Source organism: Hypanus sabinus, chromosome 22, assembly GCF_030144855.1.
Source record: "Hypanus sabinus isolate sHypSab1 chromosome 22, sHypSab1.hap1, whole genome shotgun sequence".
NCBI lineage: Eukaryota > Metazoa > Chordata > Chondrichthyes > Myliobatiformes > Dasyatidae > Hypanus > Hypanus sabinus.
Genome location: NC_082727.1, coordinates 61,000,794 through 61,026,099, shown reverse-complemented (window position 1 = coordinate 61,026,099; position 25,306 = coordinate 61,000,794). Strand labels below are relative to the sequence as shown.

Here is a 25,306-nt window from a genome sequence, read left to right as displayed (position 1 = left end):
AGGAAGAAGCAGTAAATGTGAGGCCAACAGGGCTGTTAATGAAAACGCTCAAACTGAAAGCTAGTGCTGAGACTGTGGCACAGAAGCAGTAACTTACTACAAAATAAATACTGCGGCTTTACAGCGTCAATCCAAATGGTAGTCTTCTTTCCTGAAAAGAGCCAGAGGTAAGCAGGGATCATTGACATTGCTATGCTGTTGGTCAAAACCCGACAAGACTGAAACTAAAAGAAGGGAGTTAAATACCAGCACAAGGGAACTCAAATGGGCTGGATCTCACCAGCGTGATTGCTGACCCATTTCAGCTGCCAGCCTGTGAGGATGCCCGGGCTTAGCAGCAGGGTCCATGGTTGTGGCACGTCCACTGTGAAAGAGCAATCTGCTCGGTTCTCCCATGCGCGAGCCGCATACTGACGTATCGCATCGCCTTGCTCAGAAGCAAGGTTGAGGTCTACAAGCCCCAAGCAACTTCCTGTAAGAGTATTAAGTTAGACTATATTTCTCTTTGGGATGCTCATCTGAATTTCTACAATATACATCAGAAATTCTACATCTATCTAAGTGACCTATGTTGCCCTGCCCCTCTCCTCCTCCAATAGCCATCGTGTGTGTGTTGCTGCTATCCTTCGTGCTTTCAAAGACTGACACCCACCTCTCTCTGATGCTCAGTAGTTTTGTGTGGCCCATCAGAAACACTTGATGCAGGGTTCTAAGAATAAACCATTCTGATGCTGTGTTTGACATATTTAGTGTGAATCCTAATGGGCATTAACACAAAATGCAGCACATCTTTACCAGCAAAGAGTGAAATGAAATTTCTTGGCAGTACACCCTTCCAATAAACAATCAAGATGAATGACTCTATTAGCATTGTTAACTCAGATCACCCTGTGTGATTTTCTGAATTAATTCCGTTCACACATTCAGCACAGCAGTGAATTTTAATTTCCACCTAGTATTCAGTGTTACTAATGGAAGAATTCTGCTGCTTTATTCAACTGCAGAGTTGGTGCAAGGACAGAAGGCAAACCATTGGCAATCTGATCAGCTATTTCAAAGTTCAAAGCAAATTTATTATCAAAGTACACATATGTCACCTTTTACAACCCTGAGACTGATTTTCTTGCAGGCCTACTCATAGAATAATAACGACAATAAAACCAATGAAAGACCACTCCACCTTGGACATTTATTTTTTTTGTTTTGCCAGCGGCTTGTTGCTTTTGGTCTGGAACTGTTGAAAGAAGTAACTTTAATTAACTGTATTGATGGAGAGGAATTGTGTTGTGTTAAGTCAGTGTACACATAGGTTTATGCCTTTTGATGAAATGACTTTGCTCATTATTTTATCAGAAACACAGTTTCTATCTCTACTGCATCCACTATAATAGATCAGACACTTCATTGGCTACAGATTATTCTATTGATTCAGAAATACAGGTTGGGCAGAGTAAATCAAACAGCGGGAAAATCATTACCTTTCTAAGTGCTTCATGCAAACCAACAGTTAATGACGCAAGAGGAGCAGGCTACACACACAAAGTACTGGAGGAACTCAGCAGGGAAGACGGCATCTATGGAAAAGAGTTAAACTGTCAATATTTTGGGCTGATACCCTTCATCAGAATCTTGTGGTTTATTTTTATATATTTAGAGCTTCAACGTGGAACATGCCCTTCCACCTCTTCGAACGCGCTGCCCAGCAAACCTCCGGTTTAACCCCATCCCAGTCACAGGACAATTTGCCATCACCAATTAGCATACTAACCAGTATATTTTTGGATTGTGGGGTGGGGGGGGTTGTAAACCGGAGCACCCTGAGAAACCCATGTGTTACACAGGGAGGATGTTCAGATTCCTTACAGATGATGTCGGAATTGAACTTTGAACTCCAATGCCCCTTGCTGTAGTAGGGATGCACTAACCTCTACGCTACCAGGGTTACCGTCAGGTGTCAATGTTATTTTGGGCATTACGTTCAGTTATCAGTGATTAGCTTCCACCTCCTATCATTCTGCAACTCATTGTGTGTTGGTGGCTTGTTGAGAGGGATTTGATGAGTGAATTGATATATTACTCTAGTTTCATTTTCCTCTCAGTTATTGAAGTTTGCATTCAACCTTGTCTTTTTTTTTGTTTAGCTTAAGAAGCAATTGCAAAGGCCTCTGTTGAGAAAGGTTTGCTGCTCTGTGTTATTGGTGTTCTAATTCCGGCACCACGATTGCCTGCTGCCTTTTTCGAGTAGGATGCTGCTCTTTCACAACACCTTTTGTTTTGTGTAACTCGTCAGTATTAACCAGCTCTTGAGGGGTGGTGGGATATTAGGGTGTGAATAAGATTTGTGCAAACCTGTTCATATGGCGTTCTTCCTGTTTCAGCACAAGTTCCTGCAATTTCTTGTTCTCTATGTGGAGTCACCTATTACTAATCATTTCCTTCATGAAGCAGTAGATGAGGACTCAGTACTTCATTTGGGGTGGAGACGAGCTTTATTTCAGTAATTGGTTCAGACCTCACCAGAATTCAGAATTGTTAATTTCACGTAACTTGAAAAGAATTCTGTGACACCACATAATTTCATGAGCTTACATTTATTGCATAAATTACAAAGTACAATTTGTACCTCTGATGACAATTCAAGGGGATGGAGGCAAACTAATTGAATGAGCAAGCACGTAGCAGGCGGAATATTAAGTAGGAAAATGAAAGATCCTCCTCCTCTCTGTACAAAACAGAAAAAGAGAAAAGTGTTTCTTAAATCATATCAGGTGGGGAATTATTAATATCCCGAGGCCTAAGTATGCAAACTGCTGGAAGTTAACATGCAGATGAAGTAAGCAATTAGGAATGCTATTGATATGCTAATTTTTATTTGTTGAAAATACTGCAATTACAGAGGGTCACGATGTGTATTGTGGATTGATTAGGTCTCCTTTTGCTTGCCAGAAATATAGGATAATTTTGCCATACACGATTCACGAGACTGATTCATGGGTGGGTGGATTTACTGCCTGAGTAGAGATTGAGTAGACTAGGAATGTACTCTACAGAGTTTAAAAGAAGGAACACCTCTTGAAATGGCGGATTCTGAGGGGGCGTAGCGGGGTGAACTGAGGAATTGAGAATCATGGATCACAGTCTCCAAATAAGGGAAAGACCATATAGGGTTTGGAGGAGGGGAAATTTCTCTCTGGAAGTATTAATGGATCTGCGGCATTCTCCACCCAGAGGGCTATAGAATCAAGTTCATTCAGAACAAAGTTCACAAAATGGCTGGAAATTAAGAGATTTGAGTGAAATGAGAATAATACTTGAACTAGACTAGCCAGACCCGTTCAGAATGGCAGAGCGAGCTGGAAGGGCCAAATGGCCCATACTTACTCCGAGACCTTGTATCAGCTTCTTACTTTAATTGATTCCCTCTTACAATCAGCTTTTGTGCAACAAGTACACTTCTGGCCCATCCCATCAATATGGGATACTTATGGAACCAAATCACGATTGGCACAAAGCCCTCCCCATAGGTACCTCATTTCAAGCTACATTTCTCTCAGGGAGCAATTTGTTCAGACCATCCAGGTGAATAAAGTGATGCTCCACCTGGATGCCCCCCCCCCTTGTAATTGAAGAAGTACTTCTAAGCATTTAATAATTTGCCACCGTAGAAGCATTTGGAGCTTGCCAGAATATTATCATCTCTAGTCCTTGTTCAGGCCAAGATAAAATACGCGTGTTACCAACCTTTTAGAGGCAATGTAGAGACCATGTGACCAGCCATAGAGACAATGCAGAGTTCATGTGACCAACCATTTAGAGACAATGCATTGATGATGCAAAGCAAAACAAATGTCAGTTTCACCTTACCTGCTTTGCATAATCCAGTTGACAAGGAATTAATTTGAGCTCATGGTAAGACTACTGAGACATTTAGTATGTTTGAAGATGTTATGTGATTTTCAGGGTGGGTTAGGAAGAAGATGGTGAGAGTACATACAGTAAATATTTGCCATTGAAAAGAATGATGTGACCACACCAAAAGAAACACAGACAACCCTATCTGAACAGGTTTGCTTTTTCCACACCACCTTGTCTCATTCTGTGTAGGTCACAGCACTGAGCTAACAGGTTGTCATTGTCAAATCAGATTCTGTCACTGTGTAATAGATCACTTGTTCCAACTAATGCATTTTGTCTTGCAAAAGTAAAATAGAACAATATTATATTTTGTACAAATAATTCAGCAAGCCATGGTCCAAAAGCGAAAAAAAAGTAAAAGTGTGAGTTTTATGATTCATGTGTCAGTGTATATTTTAGAAACTCCCTGTTAAATTGCACTAATTTATTTTAAAATGTAGTGAATTGAAAATGTTTTTAATGCTCCAAAACTTTTCTAGAATTCCATTAGAATTGAAACATCAACAGCTGTTTTCAGAGGCGATTTCCAACCATGTTTCCTGCCTCTGGATCTGGGGTTCCCAAACCTTTTTTATGCCACGGACCCCTACCATTAACCAAAGAGTCCATGGACCCTAGCCCTGGTGGAGAACCTCTGCTCTAGTGCAATGTACTGAAGCACTTTAACTTCCCTGCACTTCACAGATGTAAACCTACAGGACAGGAACAAATTTCAGCCTTGTGGGGAGAACGTGCACTGATTGTCTTCTCAGAAGTTTTGAACAACCTTGGTTCCTGGACAGTCTGCTCTTTCAACTCAATTTCTGCCCTTCTTTGAGAGTTCCGGGTGGCGGGGTGGAGATACATCTCTACCAAAGGAGCTGTAAGGCACTCCTTCACTTCGCTAGCCTGCAGGTCACCCGTGGGCAACGTGTGGCACCTGCTTAACCCCCGGGATCAGAGGCACCGGAAGCCATGGGAGCAGGTGGTGGATGATCGTATGAGCAGCAAGTGCATACCACACAAGTCCCGGTTATGCAACCTCTGACACCAGGCAGACAATCTCTGAAGAGTATTGATAATGGCTGGGTTCACCCGTCTTGTAAAGTCACTGCCTAGGAGAAATTAATGACAAGCTACTTCTGTAGAAGAATTTGCCAAGAACAATCATGGTCATAGAAAGACCATAATCGCTCACGTCATACGACATGGTACGTAACATTTGAATGATGAGGTTTTACCCCCCAATTGGAAGCTGCACTGTTTTGCAAATTTCATGAGGAAAGCAGTAATTTCATGCTGAGCTTCAGTGGAAGGATTGATCTTGGACTCATCTTGTCAGTGACGTAAGTGATCACCGTGATGGAGTCATGCTACTTTGGTTTCCAGGTTACAGAGCAGCCTTGCTGTTCACTTTCAGTAGCAAGATCGTTCAATCAGAGAAACCATTGGGAAGACACTAGTGACTGCAGACTCTGGAATCTGGAGCAACAAACAATCTGCTTGAGGACCTCATCTGGATGAGCAGCATCGATGGGGAAAGAAGAAATTGTCAACATGTTGGGTTGAGACTCTGTATCCAGACTGACAGTGGAGAGAGAAGATGTTTAAAGGGAACATGAGGGAAAACCTCTTCAGTCAGAGTCATGTGTGTGGGGAATGAGCTGCCAGCACAAGGGATGGGTGCAATTTCGATTTCAACTTTCAAGAGAAGTTTGGATAGGTACATAGATGGGAGATGTATGGAGGGCTATGGTCTGGGTGCAGATTGATGATGGAAGCGGACAGTTTAAATGTTTCAATGTGGACTGGATGGGCAAGGGGCCTGTTTCTGTGCCATATAGTCAGTATAGCGAGGAAGTGGTGAGAAGGGGATTAGTAGGGGATGGGTGGAAACAGATAGCAAAGAGAGAAGAAGACAAATGGCGGATAGAGCTAGGGGAAGGGAAGGGAGAGTGAAGGTGTTGGCGGTGCTCAAGAGTGATATGAGGGAACACAAAGCCTGCCATTGCAGGAAGATGATAATAGAGCCATTAGGGGAGGGTTGGAGGAAATATTTAACTAGATGGAGGAGGGGACTTGGTCGGTAAGATGTGTGGGTAGTAGCGGAAGTGTGGCAGTGTGGTACAAATGTACAAGTCCGTAGTTATGGTTAGCAGGTGGATGGACCAGGAGGAGAAGGGAGATTGAAGTGGTGGATGGAGAACTGGAGGTGCCATCCAGGAAAAGAGTCAGAAATGGGAGAATTGGCGGAAGATCAATGGGGAGGCCATTTCATTAATATTGTAAATTGATGTCAAAGATGATATTAATTTACAAGTAATGAGCTTGTATTTGAAGCTCAGTGTTTTTGCTGTGGCAGGTTAAACAAATGAATTCATTACTGGTAGTAGAATGAATATAATCTCACAGCTAAGGATACTAATAGTGGTATTGAATCCAATCAGGATACCTGATTAAACAAAGAATAATCTTTTATGAGCATAAGATAGGTCGTATATGAAAATTAGCTAGAAATTCATTTGCATAGCACAGCAATTTTGTGCACTAAATGATTGAATTCCTGTTTTATCCTCAGTGATTATTAATCAGTTTGTTATTTTTACACATACAGTGAAAAGCTTCTGTTTGCTACGCATCCAGATAGATAATTTCATACATAACTATACTGAAATAATACAAAAAGCAAAGTTCAAAGTAAATTTATTATCAAAGTACATATACGTCATCATGTACAACCCTGAGATTTGTTTTCCTGTGGGCAATCACTGTAAATACAAGGAACACAATAGAATCAATGAATGACCATACCCAGCAAACAACCAATATGCAAAAGACAACAAATTGTGCAAATACAAAAAGAAAGAAAAATAATAATATAATAAACAAGCAATAAATATTGAGAATATGGGATGAAGTCTCCTTGAAAGTGAATCCATAGGGTGTGGGAACAGTTCAGTGATGGGACAAGTGAAGTTAACCCCTCAAGTTCAAGAGCCTGATTGTTGAGGAGTAATAGCTGTTTGTGAACCTGGTGACGTGAGTCTTGGGACTCCTGACCTCCATCCTGATGGCAGCAGTGAGGAAAGAGCATGGCCTCAGGTGGTGAGGTCCTGATGATGGATGTTATTTTCATGCTACAATGCTCCAGGTTGATGTGCTCAGTGATGTGGAGAGCTTTATCTGTGATGGAATGGGCCATTTCCACTTTTTTTGTTGGATTTTCCATTCATGGACATTGGTGTTTCCATACTAGGCTGGAACACAGCCAGTCAATATACTCTTCACCGCACATCTGTAGAAGTCTGTCGATATTTTAGATGGCATGCTGAATCTTTGCCAACTCTTAGGGGAGTAGACACGCTGCCGTACTTTCTTTGTAATGGCACTTTCATGCTGGACCCAGGACAGATCCTCTGAAAAGATATCACTAAGGAATTTAAAGTTACTGACCCTCTCCACCTCTGATCCCCAGATGTGGACTGGCTCACGGACCACCATTTTCCTCTTCCTGAAGTCAATACTCATCTCCTTGCTGACATTAACTGAGAAGTTATTGTTTTGGGAAGTCACTGATACTCAACTTTGAGAGCTGATGAGGACATAGATGTAACATCTGATCTGTAAAGCAACTTCAACTGGCTGCCTCTCGCCTTTTTGCACTGATAATGGCGAAGTCTGTCTGCTGTCCCTTCCAAAAACAACATTGCCCTCTCTCAACCCTCAGCAGTTTATGTGGCATCTGCAGAAAGACTTTCTTTTATTCTCAGTTCCTTTCTTCCATTTTTTTTATCAGTTTCCAGAACTGAACTAGCTCTATTTCATGTTTCCTGCAGACTGCTTGCAGAATTTTCTGCCTTTACATTTATTGACTTTTCACCCTCTCTACCTTGCCCATGAGGTCAGTCTCCACGACTCAAAGAACTCCACCACGTGGGTCAATTTTGACCACGTTAATCACAGACTTCCAACTGATCGGCCTTATTGGTCACATCTCCTTTGAGAGCTTCAGCCTTCCTATTATTTATCAGTGAATGAGATTGTAGAGATGTGCCGTGCAGTCTGCAGACAATCAGTAACAAAAGAAGCAAGTGCATGACCCATTTACTCTCATTACTCATTTCTGAGGCCCTCCATTAGTCACGGTCGACCCTGGATGTTGCGTCCAGCGGCTACGTGATACACAAGCCAGGACAGTACAGTATGGGGAGAAAGCTGTTCCCCATGCAGCAGGCTCCCCCTCTCCATGCAGCTGATGAATAGCAGAGATCAATAGTGCGGTACTAATGGCACCACAGGATTTGCCAGTCAGCATTGAACCCAATGTAGGACTGTCTTAGGGATTCCAGTGCTGGATTTTTCCTCAAGATTTACTCCCGAATCCTTCCCTATGAGTGAGTTTAGCTGCAAGGTAGCAGAGGTTTGAGATCAGTTTTCCTACTCCTAACGGAGCTGCCAAGTACAGCTGACGAGCTCCAACTGCCCGAAGCGACTGGTTTAAAAGCACCAGTAACCCGCCTTTTCCCTTCCCGTCAGTAGAAACTGTTCTGTCGGGCTGACTAGTTAAGTCACACTAGGAATTGGAATTGGTTGTCAGAGGCTATTTGAGACACACACCATTGGGAGCATTTAATAGGTAGTGGGAGCTTATCCCCACCCCATGCTGTGACAACTTTAAGGAACGTAAAACTGCTGCTCATTTCTGAGCACATTAAAGGCTGGGTTGCAGGAACTCTGGATGGGTGGGCAGTGTGGTAAAGTCAGGTTTAATTTGCACAGTTTTAGTGTGATCAGTGCATTTAAGAACAGTGTAGTCCCATTGCTGGTGCCACTGCTGTCTGTGCAGAGTTTGCACATTCTCCTCGCGACCATGAGGATTTTGGTTTTCTCCCAATGTTCTCCTTTCACATCGTAATGATATGCAAATTGGCAGTTTAATTGACTGCTGTAAATGATCCTTGCCCAGAATGTAAATGATTTGATGTGTGGGGACTGGTTGAGAATGCAGAGAGAATTTAAAAGGACATGAAGTGACTGTAGGTGCGTGGAGATTGATCAGTGTGGATTTAGTGAGCCCAGGAGCATGGTTATTCATTGCTATTATCTATTGAGATACAGCATGGAATAGGTCCTTCTGGCTCTTTGAGCCACACACACCCACTCCTCCCCCCCCCCCCCCCAGAAATCTGCTGATGAAATCCTAGCCTAATCACAGGACAATTTACAATGACCAATTAACATACCAACCGGTACATCTTTGGTCTGTGGGAGCACCCGGAGGAAATGCACGTGATCACGGGGAGAAAATGCAAACTTCTTTCAGGCAGTGGTGGGATTTGAACCCAGGCTGCTGGTACTGTAAAGCGTTGTGCTAACCACTACGTTACCATGCACCCACCCCCATAATTTCCACGTTGTATGTCTCTATAACAGTCTGCCTTTGTGTTCAAAGTGTAGACCAATTAAATTTATTTGGAGGAAATGATTCAGTGAAGCTTTGGTTTACTATATAATTTGGAATTGTTGCTGATGGATGAAGTGAATATATTGTATTGGACACAGAAAGTAGTCATTATTCTACTCAAGTGCACTGATGCTGGTTTGAGTATGGAGTAACTTCAAGAGAGATGCCACTGTCATGCAGAGTAAATTACACTGCCATCTTAATCATTGTTTGCCCGGGAAACAGCTAATGAAGTGGTCATTATAAAATTTATCAGGAGTAGTCTGTTTGTAGACATCACAGCAGCAACTACAATGAGCTATTCATTTTCCCTTTGGGCCTGTAACTGCAATTACATGGGTAAACTTGCTCGAGTAGGAAGGTGGTTTTGGGTTCAGAGTGGAAGATGACGATTTAATCTTTGTCAATAGAGTTTATCAACAATCTGTTCCAGTTGAAGCTCTCCCGAACAGTTGTGAATTAAATTTGCTGCTGTGCAGGCAAACTTCAAAGTACGTTTCTTATCAAGTATGAATGCAGTGTACAACCCTGAGATTCGTCTTCCCCAGACAGCCACGAAACAAAGGAAACCATGGAAACCCGTTCAAAGAAAAGCATCAGCCCCCAGCATGCAAACAACATATTGCTCAAAAAAATGGAACCTGAAACACATCACAGTGTGAACCAGAATCAAACCACAATCCTCGTCGATTAAACCTTGCTCAAGACCCAAAACTCCAGTACCATCCTCCAGCAGCATGAGCGAGAGGAAGAGAGAGGCCGATTGAACAGACCTTCCTCCGGGAGCAGTGGACAAGAGTGAGAGAGACCAGGCACCTTTCGCTGGCTATGGAGAGCGAGAGCGAGGCCAATCGCAGACGGTGCTGAACAGACACTCACCTTCCGCTCTCGTCCTCAATGATTTCAATCTTCCTCAATGCGTTAATCGGCGAGATTGGTAAGAAATGGGGTCGATCATGGGCCCGTGCCCATCTCCAGGCTTCTTGGCTTTGTGGCCACACAGTTTGCTCAAAATTTCTCTGAATTCCCTTGGAAACAGCAAAGCACTGGCTTACTCGATAGGCTTGAAAACGCACCATCAAAATGCAGATCATGGGCTCCAATAGTGGCAGAATCATATTTGAAAGAAGAAAAATAAGCAAAGGAAGTGGAAGAAATGCTTTGTGAACTGTTTGAAGGATTTCGCTTTTGGTTGAATTGTTCATTAGCACCGTCTTCACCATCCGGTCATAAAAATATTGAGGTCAATTGTTCTTTTCCACATTTTCAGAATCAGATTTATTATCTCTGACTTTAATGAAATATGTTGTTTTGCAGTAACTGTACAATGCACAGGCATAAATTACTGTAAATTACATAAATAAATAGATCACAGAAAAAGGAGGACTGCATTGGACTGTTGAGAATGAGGGGACGCAGCTGTTTCTCAATTGTTGAGTGTGTGGCTTCAGACCCCTAGATCTTCAATTAAAAGAGAGTGTGACCCAGATGGTGAAGATCTTCAGAGATGGACGCGATCTTCTTAAGGATTCCAAACTGACTTGTTCAGAAAGTGTGTGGCTTAGGATTTGATATGGGGATCTGGCACAGTGGTGATGTAACAAAAACACATTGCATTATGGAAGCAGGCTTTGGCTCTGATACTGTCAGAATGAGGATGGCTGGAAAATTGAAGGGCCAGTAATCAGTTCCACATGCAGTTGCATTTTCCGGTTTCCTACCACAAAGCTAAATTGGCAACCAACAATGCCCATTTCATCTGCTCAACTCTTTGCTTGAAGGTTGGAGGTGGTGGAGAGAAGGGAAGTGCCTTGGGTATGTTATTATGAGAAACCACATTTCAATGGACCATGAATGACTGACAGCAAATAAGCTCAAGGTTTTCTCTGGGCAAAATACTGGTCAACAGCAACTGATATATCATGTGTCACACCCTTGCAAGGAGTTTGGCTGTTTTAGACAGCAAGTGCATATCTTCCCTTCCAATCTAATTGTGGGTGGCACAGTAGGGTAGAGGTTAGCACAATGCTTCACGGTACCAGTGACCTGGGTTCAGTTCCTGCCGCTGTCTGTAAGGAGTTTGTATGCTCTCCCTGTGACTGTGTGGGTTTCCTTCTGCAGTCCAAAGGCATGCCATTTGGTAGGTAAATTGTTCGTTGTAAATTGTCCCATGATTAGACTCTGGTCAAATTGGGGGATTGCTGGACGGCGTAGGCCTGTTCAGTGCTGTATCTCAATAAAAGTAAAAAAGAACCTGTACTTCCCTTGTCAGCAATTAGTTTTAGACCACTGGAGTAAATCAGTTTAATGTCGCCTCTAATGTTCAGCTCCTAATATTCACATCAAAGTTCAACACCCCTATAGCATGCAGCTTTTGTTACTAATACCTGCTCCCCATAGTTGAAGTGAACCTGGATCCTTACTGGCATTTTACATATTACAAAGCTGAAGCTTTTCTGTTCAAGTGGTTGGTGCTTTCTCCTGCACCTTTTGGCATCAGGTTATTTGCCCATTCATCCCTGTTCATCAAAGGTCATCATGGTTTGGGCTAGATTTCTTCTTTATGTATGCATTTCAGAAGGGTGGGTATTTCAGCCGACTACACAATCCCTTTGGCGCTGGGATTGAGGTACCTCACTACCAAAGGAGGTGAAAGGCATTCCTTCCCTCCGCTAGCCTGCAGGTCACCCATGGGCAAGGTGAAGCAGCTGCCTGGCTCCCCCACTTCTCCGATCAGGGTCATGTGAAGCCACAGGAGCAGGTGGTGATTGGTCACATGTCCTGGTTATGTGACCACTGATGCCAGGCAGACCATCTCTGAAGAGAATTGATAATGGCTGGGGTTACCTGACTTGTAAAGACACTGTCCAGAAGAAAGCAATGACACACCACTTCTGTAGAAAAATTTGCCAAGAACCATCAGGTCATTGAAAGACAATGATCACTCATGTGGTACAACACAGCACATAATGATGACGGTGATGACACATCCCTGCCCTAGCCCAACTAACACGGCCAGCACATAGAACCATTTCCCTACATCAAAAGTTTTTTAACCTTGTTGGCTAGCAACATATTAAATAATAATACATGAATAATATCTGGGCCAAAGTGCAAATAAAGGAGATAAAAGCACAGGTCTTCTCCAGAATATGATGATAAAAACATTTGACATATTGAGTTTACGCTTTCTGTTTTTGCTTTGTAAAGGTTCTTGGATTGAGGTTGTATACTGTATACATTCTCTGATATTAAATTGAACCATCGGAAAGGGTTCTACATTGAACATGTTATCACAGAGTGTCATGTAGTTCACTCTCAGGAAACTTATTCTCTCTTTTTACTCTGCTTTCTGTTTGCAGCCAACACGATCTTCTTCTGAGAGTATATCCTCCAGACCTGGCTCCAGTATCCCCAGTTCCCCTGGTCACACAATATATGTGAGTAATAACGGCAGATTTGCTTGGTTTTCAATTCATAATATTCAGAGCCACATGGAGCGCTTTCTCCTGACCTTTCCCAACTTGAGAGGATGACTGACACAAACAGGATTTGTGTTGCAATGAAAAATCAGGTGGTGATAACCTTTTACACTACATCTGCTGTTAATACCACTTCACAATGCTGGATGCCTCAGACATCCCATAATTCAGGTGATGATCAAGCCTACAGTGGTGTTTTAAAAAACTAAAATGCTTATTTAGAAGAAGCAATCACCGTCTGCCTGCATATTGCAATGACTGGGTTCTCTTCCCCTATGTGACAATGGAAAGCTCTTTTGCTGCTTACTGGTGTCAACATGCTGAGGCACTCAGTATTTTCAACTCTCCACAACAAAGGTTGGAACACTGCCGTGTTAGTTGGGCTAAGATGTCAGAAGATTTTGTGTCTATTCTGAGAAGCTTTTGGCATGAGAGCAGCCAACAGGAGCTGATCTGCCAAAACTTTCCCTCGGAGGACAGTCTCCACCAATAGCAGTTGCATGATCTTCACTCTTCATAATCTGAACTCATTTAGCAGTGTTCGGCACTGCTTGACCATCATTTCATGGATTATACTTCACTTTTGGTGCATTTCTTGAACATGTATGACTATGAACTGTCATATTTCTTGTGACAAAATAAAAATGTTTTTCTAGGAAACTGAACAAACACGAGTTGATCCGGTAATGTGAGCCATAATTTCACTTGACATGTGACATTCAGTTTGTAATGTTTTTATGTTTACTTTTGATTATGGCATTTTAGAATATACAGTACAAAGTTATGGTAAAATGTTATGTTGATATGTTTTTTCAACATCCGTCTTACCCTGAGTTATCGTTGAGCACAAAATTCTAAAGCTGGCATGTGAATGGGATAAAAGTAGCCCATTCAACCACCAAACGACACTCTTCTCCAAGTTAGCAGCCAAGGAGTCAAGATCATTCAGCCACTGAACTCCACTCTTTGTCAAGTTCACAGCCAAGCACTCAAGATCATTAAAATAGCAGAGGGTAGTCTTTGAAAGTAGAAACAGGTCCAATGACAAATATTGGAGAGAAGCAATCGTTGCTATTCTGAAATGTGGATGCTGATGTCCTTAGTGTAAAATGCACCCAACAAGTAGACAAATTAAACTATAGAGAAGAAAGCCCACTTTGATCTCTAACATGAAATGTGTGCAAGATTATTGGCAACTGATTGCACGTAGCCTGTTGTATCCAGTTGTGCTGAAACTTCCAGAACATCATAGACCAACTAAAGGCCTTGTTTTCCTAATTGCTTGTTCCATTTGGAATTCTGATCTTCACTCCTATTTCTATAGATGTGATACTGTTGTCTCATAAGTGTTTTTGAGATTGAGAAAGATGGATACATCAGATCTGCTTGGCTCTAAAATATTCTTCTATGTTACCTTTCCAGGCCAAAGTGGACAATGAGATTCTTGACTACAAGGATCTGGCTGCCATCCCCAAAGTTAAGGCTATTTATGATATTGAACGCCCTGACCTGATCACCTATGAGCCATACTTTGGCGCTACAATTGAGGATCGACATGAACGCCATAGTATGGGTGAGGTATGGTACAGCTGACTGGTGATTTCAACCATCCACTGTCTTATATTCATTTCATTAACCATTCTGGGAGTATCTTTCATTTCTGATCAACTTGGAGTCGATAATGGGAAGTGTGTCTACCCCAGGTGTCCAAATGATGTTGAGAAAAGGTCCAAAGAGCAGGACAGAAACCTGCACTGATTGTGCTGTTTATCAAAGACTTAGCTTTCAGGAGGGTAGCAATTCTGGTGGGATGCAGACTTGACAGTGATGAGGTGAGCATTTGAAACAGGAGGGAGCGGCCAGGCCACTGGTCAACCAGTCAGCAGACTAAAGGTCCCATGAAATGTAAAGAGCACAATCTAACTATCAAAGGACTGAAATAACCTTAATCTTTATTTTGCCAATTTATCCTTGACTAATTAAAGAAGAATATATTTTTCAGTAATACTTTTGCAGCATAGATTGCTTGCACAATAAATGAGTTATTCTGTGTGAAGTTGTTAAATATGGTGGTGCTGAACGCAGCACTTTAAACAAACTAAAGTGATCTCACTAAAACATAACATCTGAGAGAAACATAACCAATGAGAGAGTGGCTGTATTCTAGAATCAGTGGTGGTAATCTTAGAATAAACAGTCAGTCTTTTAGTACTGAGGTGAGAAGGAATTTCTTCACTCAGAGGAATTTGAATATTTGCAGTTCTTAACATCAAAAAGCTATCAGTCCACTGTTATTTGGTATACTCAAGGGAAAGATAAGTACCTAGATTTTTGACAATGAAGATGCATGGAATTTGGGTAAGAAAATAGCCCAAAGATTGGCTGCAATTTTCTTGAATGGTAGTGATGTTTGTATTTAGAACAATGCGCTAGAAATCCAAGACTATCAAAGAGGATGTTAGTTAAAAATTGATGATCAGTGCCGAAAATTAAAAACGGATTCTTTGTTGACAGTCTCAATACACAAGAAGCGACAGCGACTCAGTTTTTCAGAGTGAAACTGTAAGTTGGTAAATGAGTGTTTTGCACAAAAATCCTTGTGCAATTGAACATGACTAACTTCTGTGATTGCTAAAGCTAAAGGGTCAACAGAAATCTGCAGAAAACCTGGGCAAACTCTGCATAACAGTCCACCATTTGAATTAATCCTTACTCTGATCTAAATCAGGAGCAAAGTAATAAATAAATTCAATTGAGTGCTTTCATATTTTCAAATTGTGTGACACAGGATCATTGTGGTTAACACAATGCTATACGGTACAAGTGACCCGGATTCAATTCCCACCACTACCTGTAAGGAGTTTGTACCTTCTTTATGTGACCATGTGGGTTCCAGTGGCTGCTTCAGTTTTATCCCACAGTCCAAAGGTAGGCGAATTGGCCCATGATTAGGCTAAAATTAATCGGGGTTTGCTGGATGACGCAGCTCAAAAGGCCTACTCTACACTGGATTTTCTTAAATAAATATTTTCCTTTACTATTATTTATAGGGATAACTGACCACATGAATGGAATTAATTGATTTTGGATGGTGAGATTGTTGCAGTTTTTCTCATGGAAATAGCTGAAGCATCTTTCTGTTGACCCAACTAACATTACTAACATTGAAATTAGAACTGTTTTATAGAGAACCATTGACAGGTTCCTTTCAGATGAATATCCCCAATTGTCAAACATTCCTACTTTTTAGAGCAATTTTACAAATTGAAAGAAATGTTTGCCAATTTTAGTTTATAAAATTTTAAATAATTTATAAAATTATAAAATTTTTCATGTCCCAGCTTGTCTTATTTGCTGCTATTGTGAGTTCACTTTGAGCAGGAGGCTTGGTTATAATTCAAGATTGTTTAATGTTATTTCCAGTATATATGTGTAAAGGAGAATGAAATAGTTGATGCTCTGGATCTGATGCAGCACAAAAAAAAATCACAATAAGATAAAGAACACTAAGTATAAATACATAGGATAGAGTATATTTATAGATTGATTGTATGTCCAAATGACATCAGGTACAGCAGTGACTATACATTAGGTGTCTCTGACAGGAATATGTGATGTACAGTTAAAATCATTTGCTTCGATTGTTCCCTGTCCACAGTGGCACAACATTTAAAAATTCAGCACAAAACTCACCAAAGAAATGAAAACTTGTTTACTGTGAATACAAGTGTAGCATGTGCCATGCCTTCTCAAATTCAAACTCAAATTCTCAGTTACTGAGATAGTGATCACTTGTGACAGGAACTGTCACAGTCTCATGGATCAAGACATTATTTATGTGAGAAAAGCCAAGAAATTTAAATGAATGCAGTCTTCTGAGTGTCATCACTGAAGGTCATGAACAAACACTAGAGCTAAATCTGTTGTCAGTTTGAAGTTTAAATGACTGCAGTCCTCTTGAGTGTTACTAGTGAAGAATGCGGAGAAATGCTTCAACAAACACTAGAGCTAAATCTGTTGTTAGTTTGATGTTTTACACGTCAAGCATAATACAAAGCTTTGGACAGCTTTGACCTGTAGTAATTTGTAAATCCCATGTATGGGGAGATAATTCCTTTGCAGTGTTTGCAGGTATCAAAAGTGCATTTGTGCAGATTTTTCCTACTAACAATTTCTGTCAAGGTGATAAATAATTTGAAAGTGGAGATGCAGAGCTATGTTGAGTGGGAGATGACAGTAACCAAACTTGACCACAATTTTCCCTTGGCCCAACGCAACAGCTTACAGAACCACATGAACAGAACTTGTTTTGTAATTGGAATTGACTTATTATGAAAGGCCTTGATAGAATGGATGTGAAGAGGATGTTTCCTATGGTGAGAGAGTCTAGGACCAGAGTGCACAAAGTCAAGATAGAGGGGCAGCCTTTTAGAAAGGAGATGAGGAGGAAATTCTTTAGGCAAAGAGTGTTGAAATTGTGGAATTCGTTGCCACAAGTAGCTGTGGAGGTCAGGTTTCTGTGATGTATAGATGGAGTTGAGAGAGGGGGTTGGTTTCTGTGATGTATAAATGGAGTTGATGGAGGGGGGCTGGTTTCTGTGATGTATAGATGGAGTTGATGGGGGGAGTTTGGTTTCTGTGAAGTACAGATGGAGTTGATAGCGGGAGTTTGGTTTCTGTGCAAAAGAGATTGAGTTGATAGAGGGGGGCTGGTTTCTGTGATGTATAGATGGAGTTGATGGGGCGGTTGGTGTCTGTGATGTGTAGATGGAGTTGATGGGGGGGTTGGAGTCTGTGCAGTATAGATGGAGTTGATAGAGGGGGGTTGGTTTCTATGATGTATAGATGGAGTTGATGGGGAGTTGGTTTCTGTGATGTATAGATGGAGTTGATGGGGGGCTGGTTTCTGTGATGTATAGATGGAGTTGATGGGGGGAGTTTTGTTTCTGTGATATATAGATGGAGTTGATGGGGGGGTTGGTTTCTGTGATGTTGAGATGGAGTTGATGGGGGTTGGTTTCTGTGAAGTATAGATGGAGTTGATAGGGGGAGTTTTGTTTCTGTGATATATAGATGGAGTTGATGGGGGGGTTGGTTTCTGTGATGTTGAGATGGAGTTGATAGGGGGGCTGGTTTCTGTGAAGTATAGATGGAGTTGATGGGGGGTTGGTTTCTGTGAAGTATAGATGGAGTTGATAGGGGGGCTGGTTTCTGTGAAGTATAGATGGAGTTGATGGGGGGTTGGTTTCTGTGAAGTATAGATGGAGTTGATGGGGGGGTCGGTTTCTGTGATGTATAGATGGAGTTGATAGAGGGTGGGTGGTTTCTGTGATGTATAAATGGAGTTGATGGGGGGAATTTTGTTTCTGTAATGTATAGATGGAGTTGATGAGGGGTTGGTTTCTGTGAAGTATAGATGGAGTTGATGGGGGTTTGGTTTCTGTGATGTAGAGATGGAGTTGATGGGGGGAGTTTTGTTTCTGTGATGTATAGATGGAGTTGATACAGGGGGGTTGGTTTCTGTGATGTATAGATGGAGTTGATGGGGGTTTGGTTTCTGTGATGTAGAGATGGAGTTGATGGGGGGTTGGTGTCTGTGATGTGTAAATGGAGTTGATAGAGGGGGGGATGGTTTCTGTGATGTATAGATGGAGTTGATGGGAGGGTTGGTGTCTGTGATGTGTAAATGGAGTTGATAGAGGGTGGGTGGTTTCTGTGATGTATAGATGGAGTTGATGGGGGGTTGGTTTCTGTGAAGTATAGATGGAGTTGATGGGGGTTTGGTTTCTGTGATGTAGAGACGGAGCTGATGGGGGGGTTGGTGTCTGTGATGTGTAAATGGAGTTGATAGAGGGGGGATGGTTTCTGTGATGTATAGATGGAGTTGATGGGAGGGTTGGTGTCTGTGCAGTATAGATGGTGTTGATGGGGGAAGTTTTGTTTCTGTGATGTATAGATGGAGTTGATAGAGGGTGGGTGGTTTCGGTGATGTATAGATGGAGTTGATGGGGGGTTGGTTTCTGTGAAGTATAGATGGAGTTGATGGGGGTTTGGTTTCTGTGATGTAGAGACGGAGTTGATGGGGGGGTTGGTGTCTGTGATGTGTAAATGGAGTTGATAGAGGGGGGATGGTTTCTGTGATGTATAGATGGAGTTGATGGGAGGGTTGGTGTCTGTGCAGTATAGATGGAGTTGATAGAGGGGGGATGGTTTCTGTGATGTGTAGATGGAGTTGATGGGAGGTTGGTGTCTGTGATGTGTAAATGGAGTTGATAGAGGGGGCATGGTTTCTGTGATGTAGAGATGGAGTTGATGGGGGGAGTTTTGTTTCTGTGATGTATAGATGGAGTTGATAGAGGGGGATGGTTTCTGTGATGTGTAGATGGAGTTGATGGGGGTTTGGGTTCTGTGATGTGTAAGTGGAGTTGATAGAGGGGCGGTTGGTTTCTGTGATGTAGAGATGGAGTTGATGGGGGGGTTGGTGTCTGTGATGTAGAGATGGAGTTGATGGGGTGGTTGGTTTCTGTGATGTATAGATGGAGTTGATGGTGGGTTGGTGTCTGTGATGTGTAAATGGAGTTGATAGAGCGGGGCTGGTTTCTGTGATGTGCTGAGCCGTGTCCGTAACTCTCTGCAGTTTCTTGTGGTCACTTTCAGATTAATTATCTGGACGTTATGCATCCTGGGAGGATGTTTTATATAGTGTGGGAATAATAACCCGAACATTGGTTCTCTTTTTTCCAGAAAAACACATAATAATTTCTCTAGTGTGTTCAGCTACCATATTAGTTACAGGATAGATGTTAGCTTTCTGCAGCTGATATTTCCCCAGACTAAAATTATTCTGTCACTGTTTATTTGAAGTGGTGAGGTGCTTGGTGATAGGTTGTTATGAAGTAAAGGAATGGTGAAACCATATTTCTGAATGTATTATCTTAGATTGGTGTATTTGCAAAGGTCACGCCAGGTTCGCTCCCTGCAACTGGGTAGGATGTTGGCATGTTGGCATAAATGGTAGGCCAGTCCAGTGATGACAAGCCAGGAAGTGATGTCACAGCTTCATACCATATGTAGTATAAATTCAGCAGTCTCAGTGGCAGCTCAGACTTAATCAAAAAATTCTGGAGCCTGTGGTTGCAGAAACTTTGTTTTCATCACCTTCTCTTGAAAGTCCAATAATCAACTCAAGCCCAAAGCTTAAATAGGAAGTATGTAAAGGTACCCCTCCCTTTGAATCTAGCTCTCCAGCAGAAATTTTAGTAGCAGTAAAATAATAACAGCAGTGTTTAAATTTCATGGTCAACTACCACAGGCAAAGGTAATATAGGTGCTTGTGTAGTGTGGGTGATCAAAGTTCATGAGAAAGTATGAAGAACAGAGGAAGGATAGACAGTTATCCTGTCACTACATAGCTTTATGATCAGCAGCACAAACAAAGTGCTTCAGGATCTGATGAAGGGTCTCACCCCAAAATGTCAACTATTTAGTTTTTTCCATAGGTGCTGCCTGACCTGCTGAGATCCTCCAACATTTGTGTGTGTGTGTTGCTTTGGATTTCCAACATCCTCAGAATCTCTTTTGTTCATGATCAGCAGTTCTCCTTTGTTGCCTCACTGTTACAAATAGGGGAGCTTTAATAATCATTGACAGATTAGGCATCTGACAAGCCCCTTCAGGTCTTCTTGTTTAGCAACCCATGTCCAGCTGCAGCAAGATTTATTAGGTTTCATTCAGGGTTTGGGGACATTGGCAGTTCTTTTATTTGTCTCATTTGAGCTGAGGCCAATCTATGGTGAGGATGACATCAGAAAACTCAGTCCAGATTCACATCAGTGAACTTCATGTGGCTCACCATCAAACTGTGCAATAACACTAGCAACAGATAAAGACTAAATCAATACATTGGATACTTAACACTGCATATACTAAGAAGAGATTTAAGTGGATTGGAAATAATGATTTACCGAGGGACTGAAATATTATTATGTTCTCTGTCATAACTTTTATATTTGCACCTCCCCTCTCGTACAGAGGACAGGGATATGACAAAAGGTCATTTTTATATCTTTTGAAATTCCTGAAGTAATTAATGCTTGATTTGAAAGTTTGCCAAGAGTCAATTAACATTCTTATGTAATGCCTCATCCTGGTTTGAGTGCATTTAAAAATATCTTTTCAGAAATCCTGCAATACTACATTGATTCTTGAGTTAAAGAGCTAAACAATACTACTAAACATCAAACTATCCTAATAAAAGTATACACCAATTTGCAATTTATCAAAATGGAATTTCATTGATCTGATTTGAATATACACCTTTGAGGGAGTTATTGCTTAATCAGAAGCAAATTATTTTGGAAATCATGCTTTTTTGTCCAAATTACCTGGCAGATGTTTATATTAAAATCTGCAATCATAAAAGTACATGTCACTTTATACTACATGGAAAATTACTTACCTCTTTAGTGCAATCATTGAATGTGGATGTTGCCAACAAGGGCAACATGATTGCCCATCCTGAACTCACTTTGAACTCTGTAGTTTGTCCAGTCATTTCAAAAACTCAATAGAAATTCTGCCCCATTGCTGGGGTTCTAGAATCAGAATCTGTTGAAGACATCAACTTTCATTTATGATCCAGTCATGAATTTGATGGCAGTCCAGTGGTTTTAGGGGCATTATTGCTGAAGCTAGGATTCTAGATTTATGACTGTGACAGAATTAGCTGCTGTGTATAGTTTGAACCTGTTTTACAAGATCATTAGTTCAGGCCTCTACCGCAGTTATTTGGTCCTGCTCCACCTTTGTTTCCTCAGTGATGTTATCAAGTCAGAAAGAGACAGGGACAGAGTGAATGGATTTGCTTGTACGTTAGAGCCTTTTGTCTAACCTCTCAATTAAAATGAGCTGCTGTTAATCCAATCCAGGAAGGAGACACAATACTGATCAACTGGTCTGCATATTTTCCAAAAAATGTGGTTTGCTATGATCCCTAAACTAAAGTAAAAGATTCAATGAGGAAAAAACTTGTAAGTTTGATATATGTACAACATATTATATTGCTTGTTAGTATTAACAACTTGTGTGTCTTGGCTCATACTTTGTCCACATGTTTTCCTGATTTTCATCTGTTTCATTGTGACATTTATGGAATATTTTGTTTGATGTATCATGACCTGTTTCATTTTGAATTGTGTGTTTTGCTAAATCTATATGCCCCAGAAACAAACCAAGAGGTTTATGGTGAGTCACTTTCTGAGACTTAATTAATTTCTATCTGATGTACCCACAAAATGGTTTTACATGTTTTTTTTTTCCTTTTCTTTGATATCTCCAGTCGCCAAGGACACTTTCCCCTACACCTTCAGCTGAGGTCAGTATATCCCGTCACATTTGCCTCCCAGCCTTCTCTTTGCGACGTTCTTTTGCTTCATGCAACAGTGTTTGAAGTTCAAAGTAAATATATGTCACCATACACAACCCTGAGATTCAGTTTGTTGTGGGCATTCACAGTAAATACAAGAAACACAATAGAATCAATGAAAGACTGCACGCAACAGGATGGACAAACAACCCAGTCTGCAAAAGACAACAAACCCTGTGCACATACAAAAAGAAATAATAATAATAAAAAATAAGCAGTATTATTGAGAACGTGAGAGTCCTTGGAAACGAGTTCATTAGTTGTGGGAACGTTTCAATGATGGGGCAAGTGAAGTTGGGTAAAGTTATCCCTTCAGGTCAGGAGCCTGATGGATGAGGGGTAATAACTGTTCCTGAACCTGGAGGTGTGAGTCCTGAGGCTCCTGTACCTCCTTCCTGATGGTAGCAGCAAGTTGAACGAACTGGTCCATGAGCCTGAATGATTGAGGGGTATTAGGGCCTTCAATGGTTGATGGGTATTAGGGCCTTCAGTGCATCAGCAGAGCTGTAAAGTTAGGTTAACAGATCTGATGGGGTGTGTCCAATTCCAGCTGTATGGCAACAAAGGCAGTGTGCGTGGAAGCATTTGAGTTACTGCGCAGCAGCTAAGAGGGAACAATGATCAACATTAATGCAGAAAACAGTCAATTCATGTCCACTACAATTACATTTATCTTTTTTAAACAAATAGATCTATTTGGGATGGATAATACTACATTTGTCTGGGGCACATGCAAATCCCAATTTCTGGTCACACTTAAAATGAACAAATTAATATGTCCAAGCCATGCGACATTAGAGCTATTTCCAGTTGAACTAAGTTTATTTTTAAGTCTCATTTTGTCTGGTAGTCGAATGCTGTTGAGTAACAAATTGGGGAAAGGAACAGAGAGCACTATTTTTAATCTCTCTTCACGATTCTTCTTCATATCCTGATTCAAGTTTTGCTCAGTTTGTGGAAGGAAACTCATATATTATAGTTCCAGATGGCAGTGAGATGAGCCAGTGAGAATTATAGTCTGTCTCTGGGTTATGATACCAAAGTTATGGACAACTGTATGTATAATTGTGCTCTCATAATACTATTAAACTCAAAATCCCAATTTAAGTACATACATTCTCTCCTGTCAATGCTAGAACCAGTTTCCTCTTGTTTTCCGCTTCTAGTAATTATCCATTATTGCAGTCTTATGTTCTTTTGATGCCATTCATTACTGTGGAGTCATGGTCACAATATTGAGTGAATTTTGTGTACTTTTTAACTTATGAATCAAATCATTTTATGGATATCTGTAAATGCAGAACCGGCTTGTAGGAACTATGCATCTGTTCTCTACTTGCTTTGGATTCTGGTTATTATGGTAACTAGTCAAATGAGTGGAGGTGTGGTAAATATGAAGTGGATAAGTTACATGTTCTTGCTTACTTTGCGGCAGTTTCTAGCTCAGGACCAGCAGAGGTCGTACCATTGCTGACCACTTAATATCGCTTCAAGTTTGTATGTTTGCTAGTTAATGAAGGTTCAAATAAAGGATTTTAATTCATAGAACTCAGAAGAGTACAGCAGAGGAACAGGCCCTTTCACCCACAATGCTGTGCTGAGCCAGCTAAAAAGAACATCAAAAGACACCAAAGACTACTCCCTCCTACCTACACACTATCCATATCCCTTCATCTTCCTCATATTTATGTGCCTGACTTCTCTTAAAATCCTCTACCACCATACCAGGCTGCACATTCCAGGGGTCCACCTCTCTTTGAGTGAGAAACTTGCCCCTCACATCCCCTTTGAACCTACACCCCCTCACCTTCAATGCATTCCCTCTGCTATTAGATAGTTTTAACCTGGGACTAAAATACTCCCTGTCTGCTATATCTGTGCCACTCATAATCTTATAAACCTCTATCCGATCTCTTTGGAGCAATCATTTTATTGGAGTTGAGGGTGTGTCACACGAGTGTAACAACTACGTGGCGATTGCAGGCTAGCTGCAATTGTTTTCTTTTAATTTTGCCTCTGCATTGTTTATTTCTGAGGAGAGCCCGGACAGATCACTGAGCCGTTTCTGGAATGTTGTGTCACTTGCTAATTCCTGTCAGCAGTGTTGCTGCCTTTAAAATATAGGGTCTACACAAGGACTAGTCCATCCCCATTATCCTTTGCCTCTGATGTTCCTGAACTCTCTCCTGTAGTACATCTATCCAAGGCTCCAGTATGGGGTTGTGGTGGCTGCTTGCTAGTTCATAAACTTGCACAATAGTTCAATGCCTAAATTATGAATGTTCTCAGTTACCATTGAAAGGCCTCTTTGAAGATCACACCAGGAGTCACAGTTAACCTAATCTTTTCGTGTTGAATTAATCAGATGTCCCACCACTCAATCAGACTGACCTCCTGGTTATGTGATTATAAGTAGACTGTGTGATTTTTTTTTCTACTGCTCTGGGTATCAAGTTTGTTTTACCCTACTAATGTCTGAAAACTATTAAATAAAATGGAAGGGCCAAAAAAGCCAACTGTCTAAATTGTCTACCCTCCTGAAACTCTTCCTAAATCATCACATCCCCTCCTCCTTAGGCTTCTTAAGCCCATCACCCCAATGGGGCATAGGCTGCCAACGGCAGCTCATCAGAGTCCTCTGTCCTAGGACAAAGATTGATCAGCTCTTAGTATCTTTCCCTTCAGTTAGTCCTGACGAAGGGTCTCGGCCCGAAACATCGACAGCACTTCTCCTTATAGATGCTGCCTGTCCTGCTGTGTTCCTCCAGCATTTTGTGTGTGTTGTTGTTTGATCAGCTTTGTGGCTTCCGGTTTCACCACAGGACATAACTCTTCTAGTGAAGATCTTTCCTCTCCCAGTGTTGAGGTCTTAGGCATTTCTGTAGCTCTGGCTTTTTACAAGTCAGGGTTGCAAGCGCCATGCCCAGCCCCTGTCCTTTCACAGCCGGGATTCAATCTGTCCACAGTGAAGTGATCACATCTTACCTAGAGCAAAACACAAGCTGCTAGAGGAACACCACAGGTCAAGCAGCATCTGTGGAG

At 41.4% G+C, this 25,306-nt stretch overlaps 1 protein-coding gene across 9 annotated transcripts in view; it reads left to right on the top strand.

Annotated features, from left to right (window-relative positions):
- The window catches only part of ablim1b (actin binding LIM protein 1b), a 400,575-nt gene that overhangs the window by 304,224 nt on the left and 71,045 nt on the right, over positions 1-25,306 (top strand). For 8 of the 9 annotated variants that reach the window (XM_059947920.1, XM_059947911.1, XM_059947918.1 and 5 more), the window contains 4 exons: positions 12,721-12,798; positions 14,263-14,418; positions 15,355-15,402; positions 22,178-22,213. In XM_059947920.1, coding sequence (XP_059803903.1) covers positions 12,721-12,798; positions 14,263-14,418; positions 15,355-15,402; positions 22,178-22,213 — 318 coding nt within the window. The remainder of the gene's footprint in view (positions 1-12,720; positions 12,799-14,262; positions 14,419-15,354; positions 15,403-22,177; positions 22,214-25,306) is intronic. The other variant, XM_059947912.1, reaches the window with a different exon arrangement.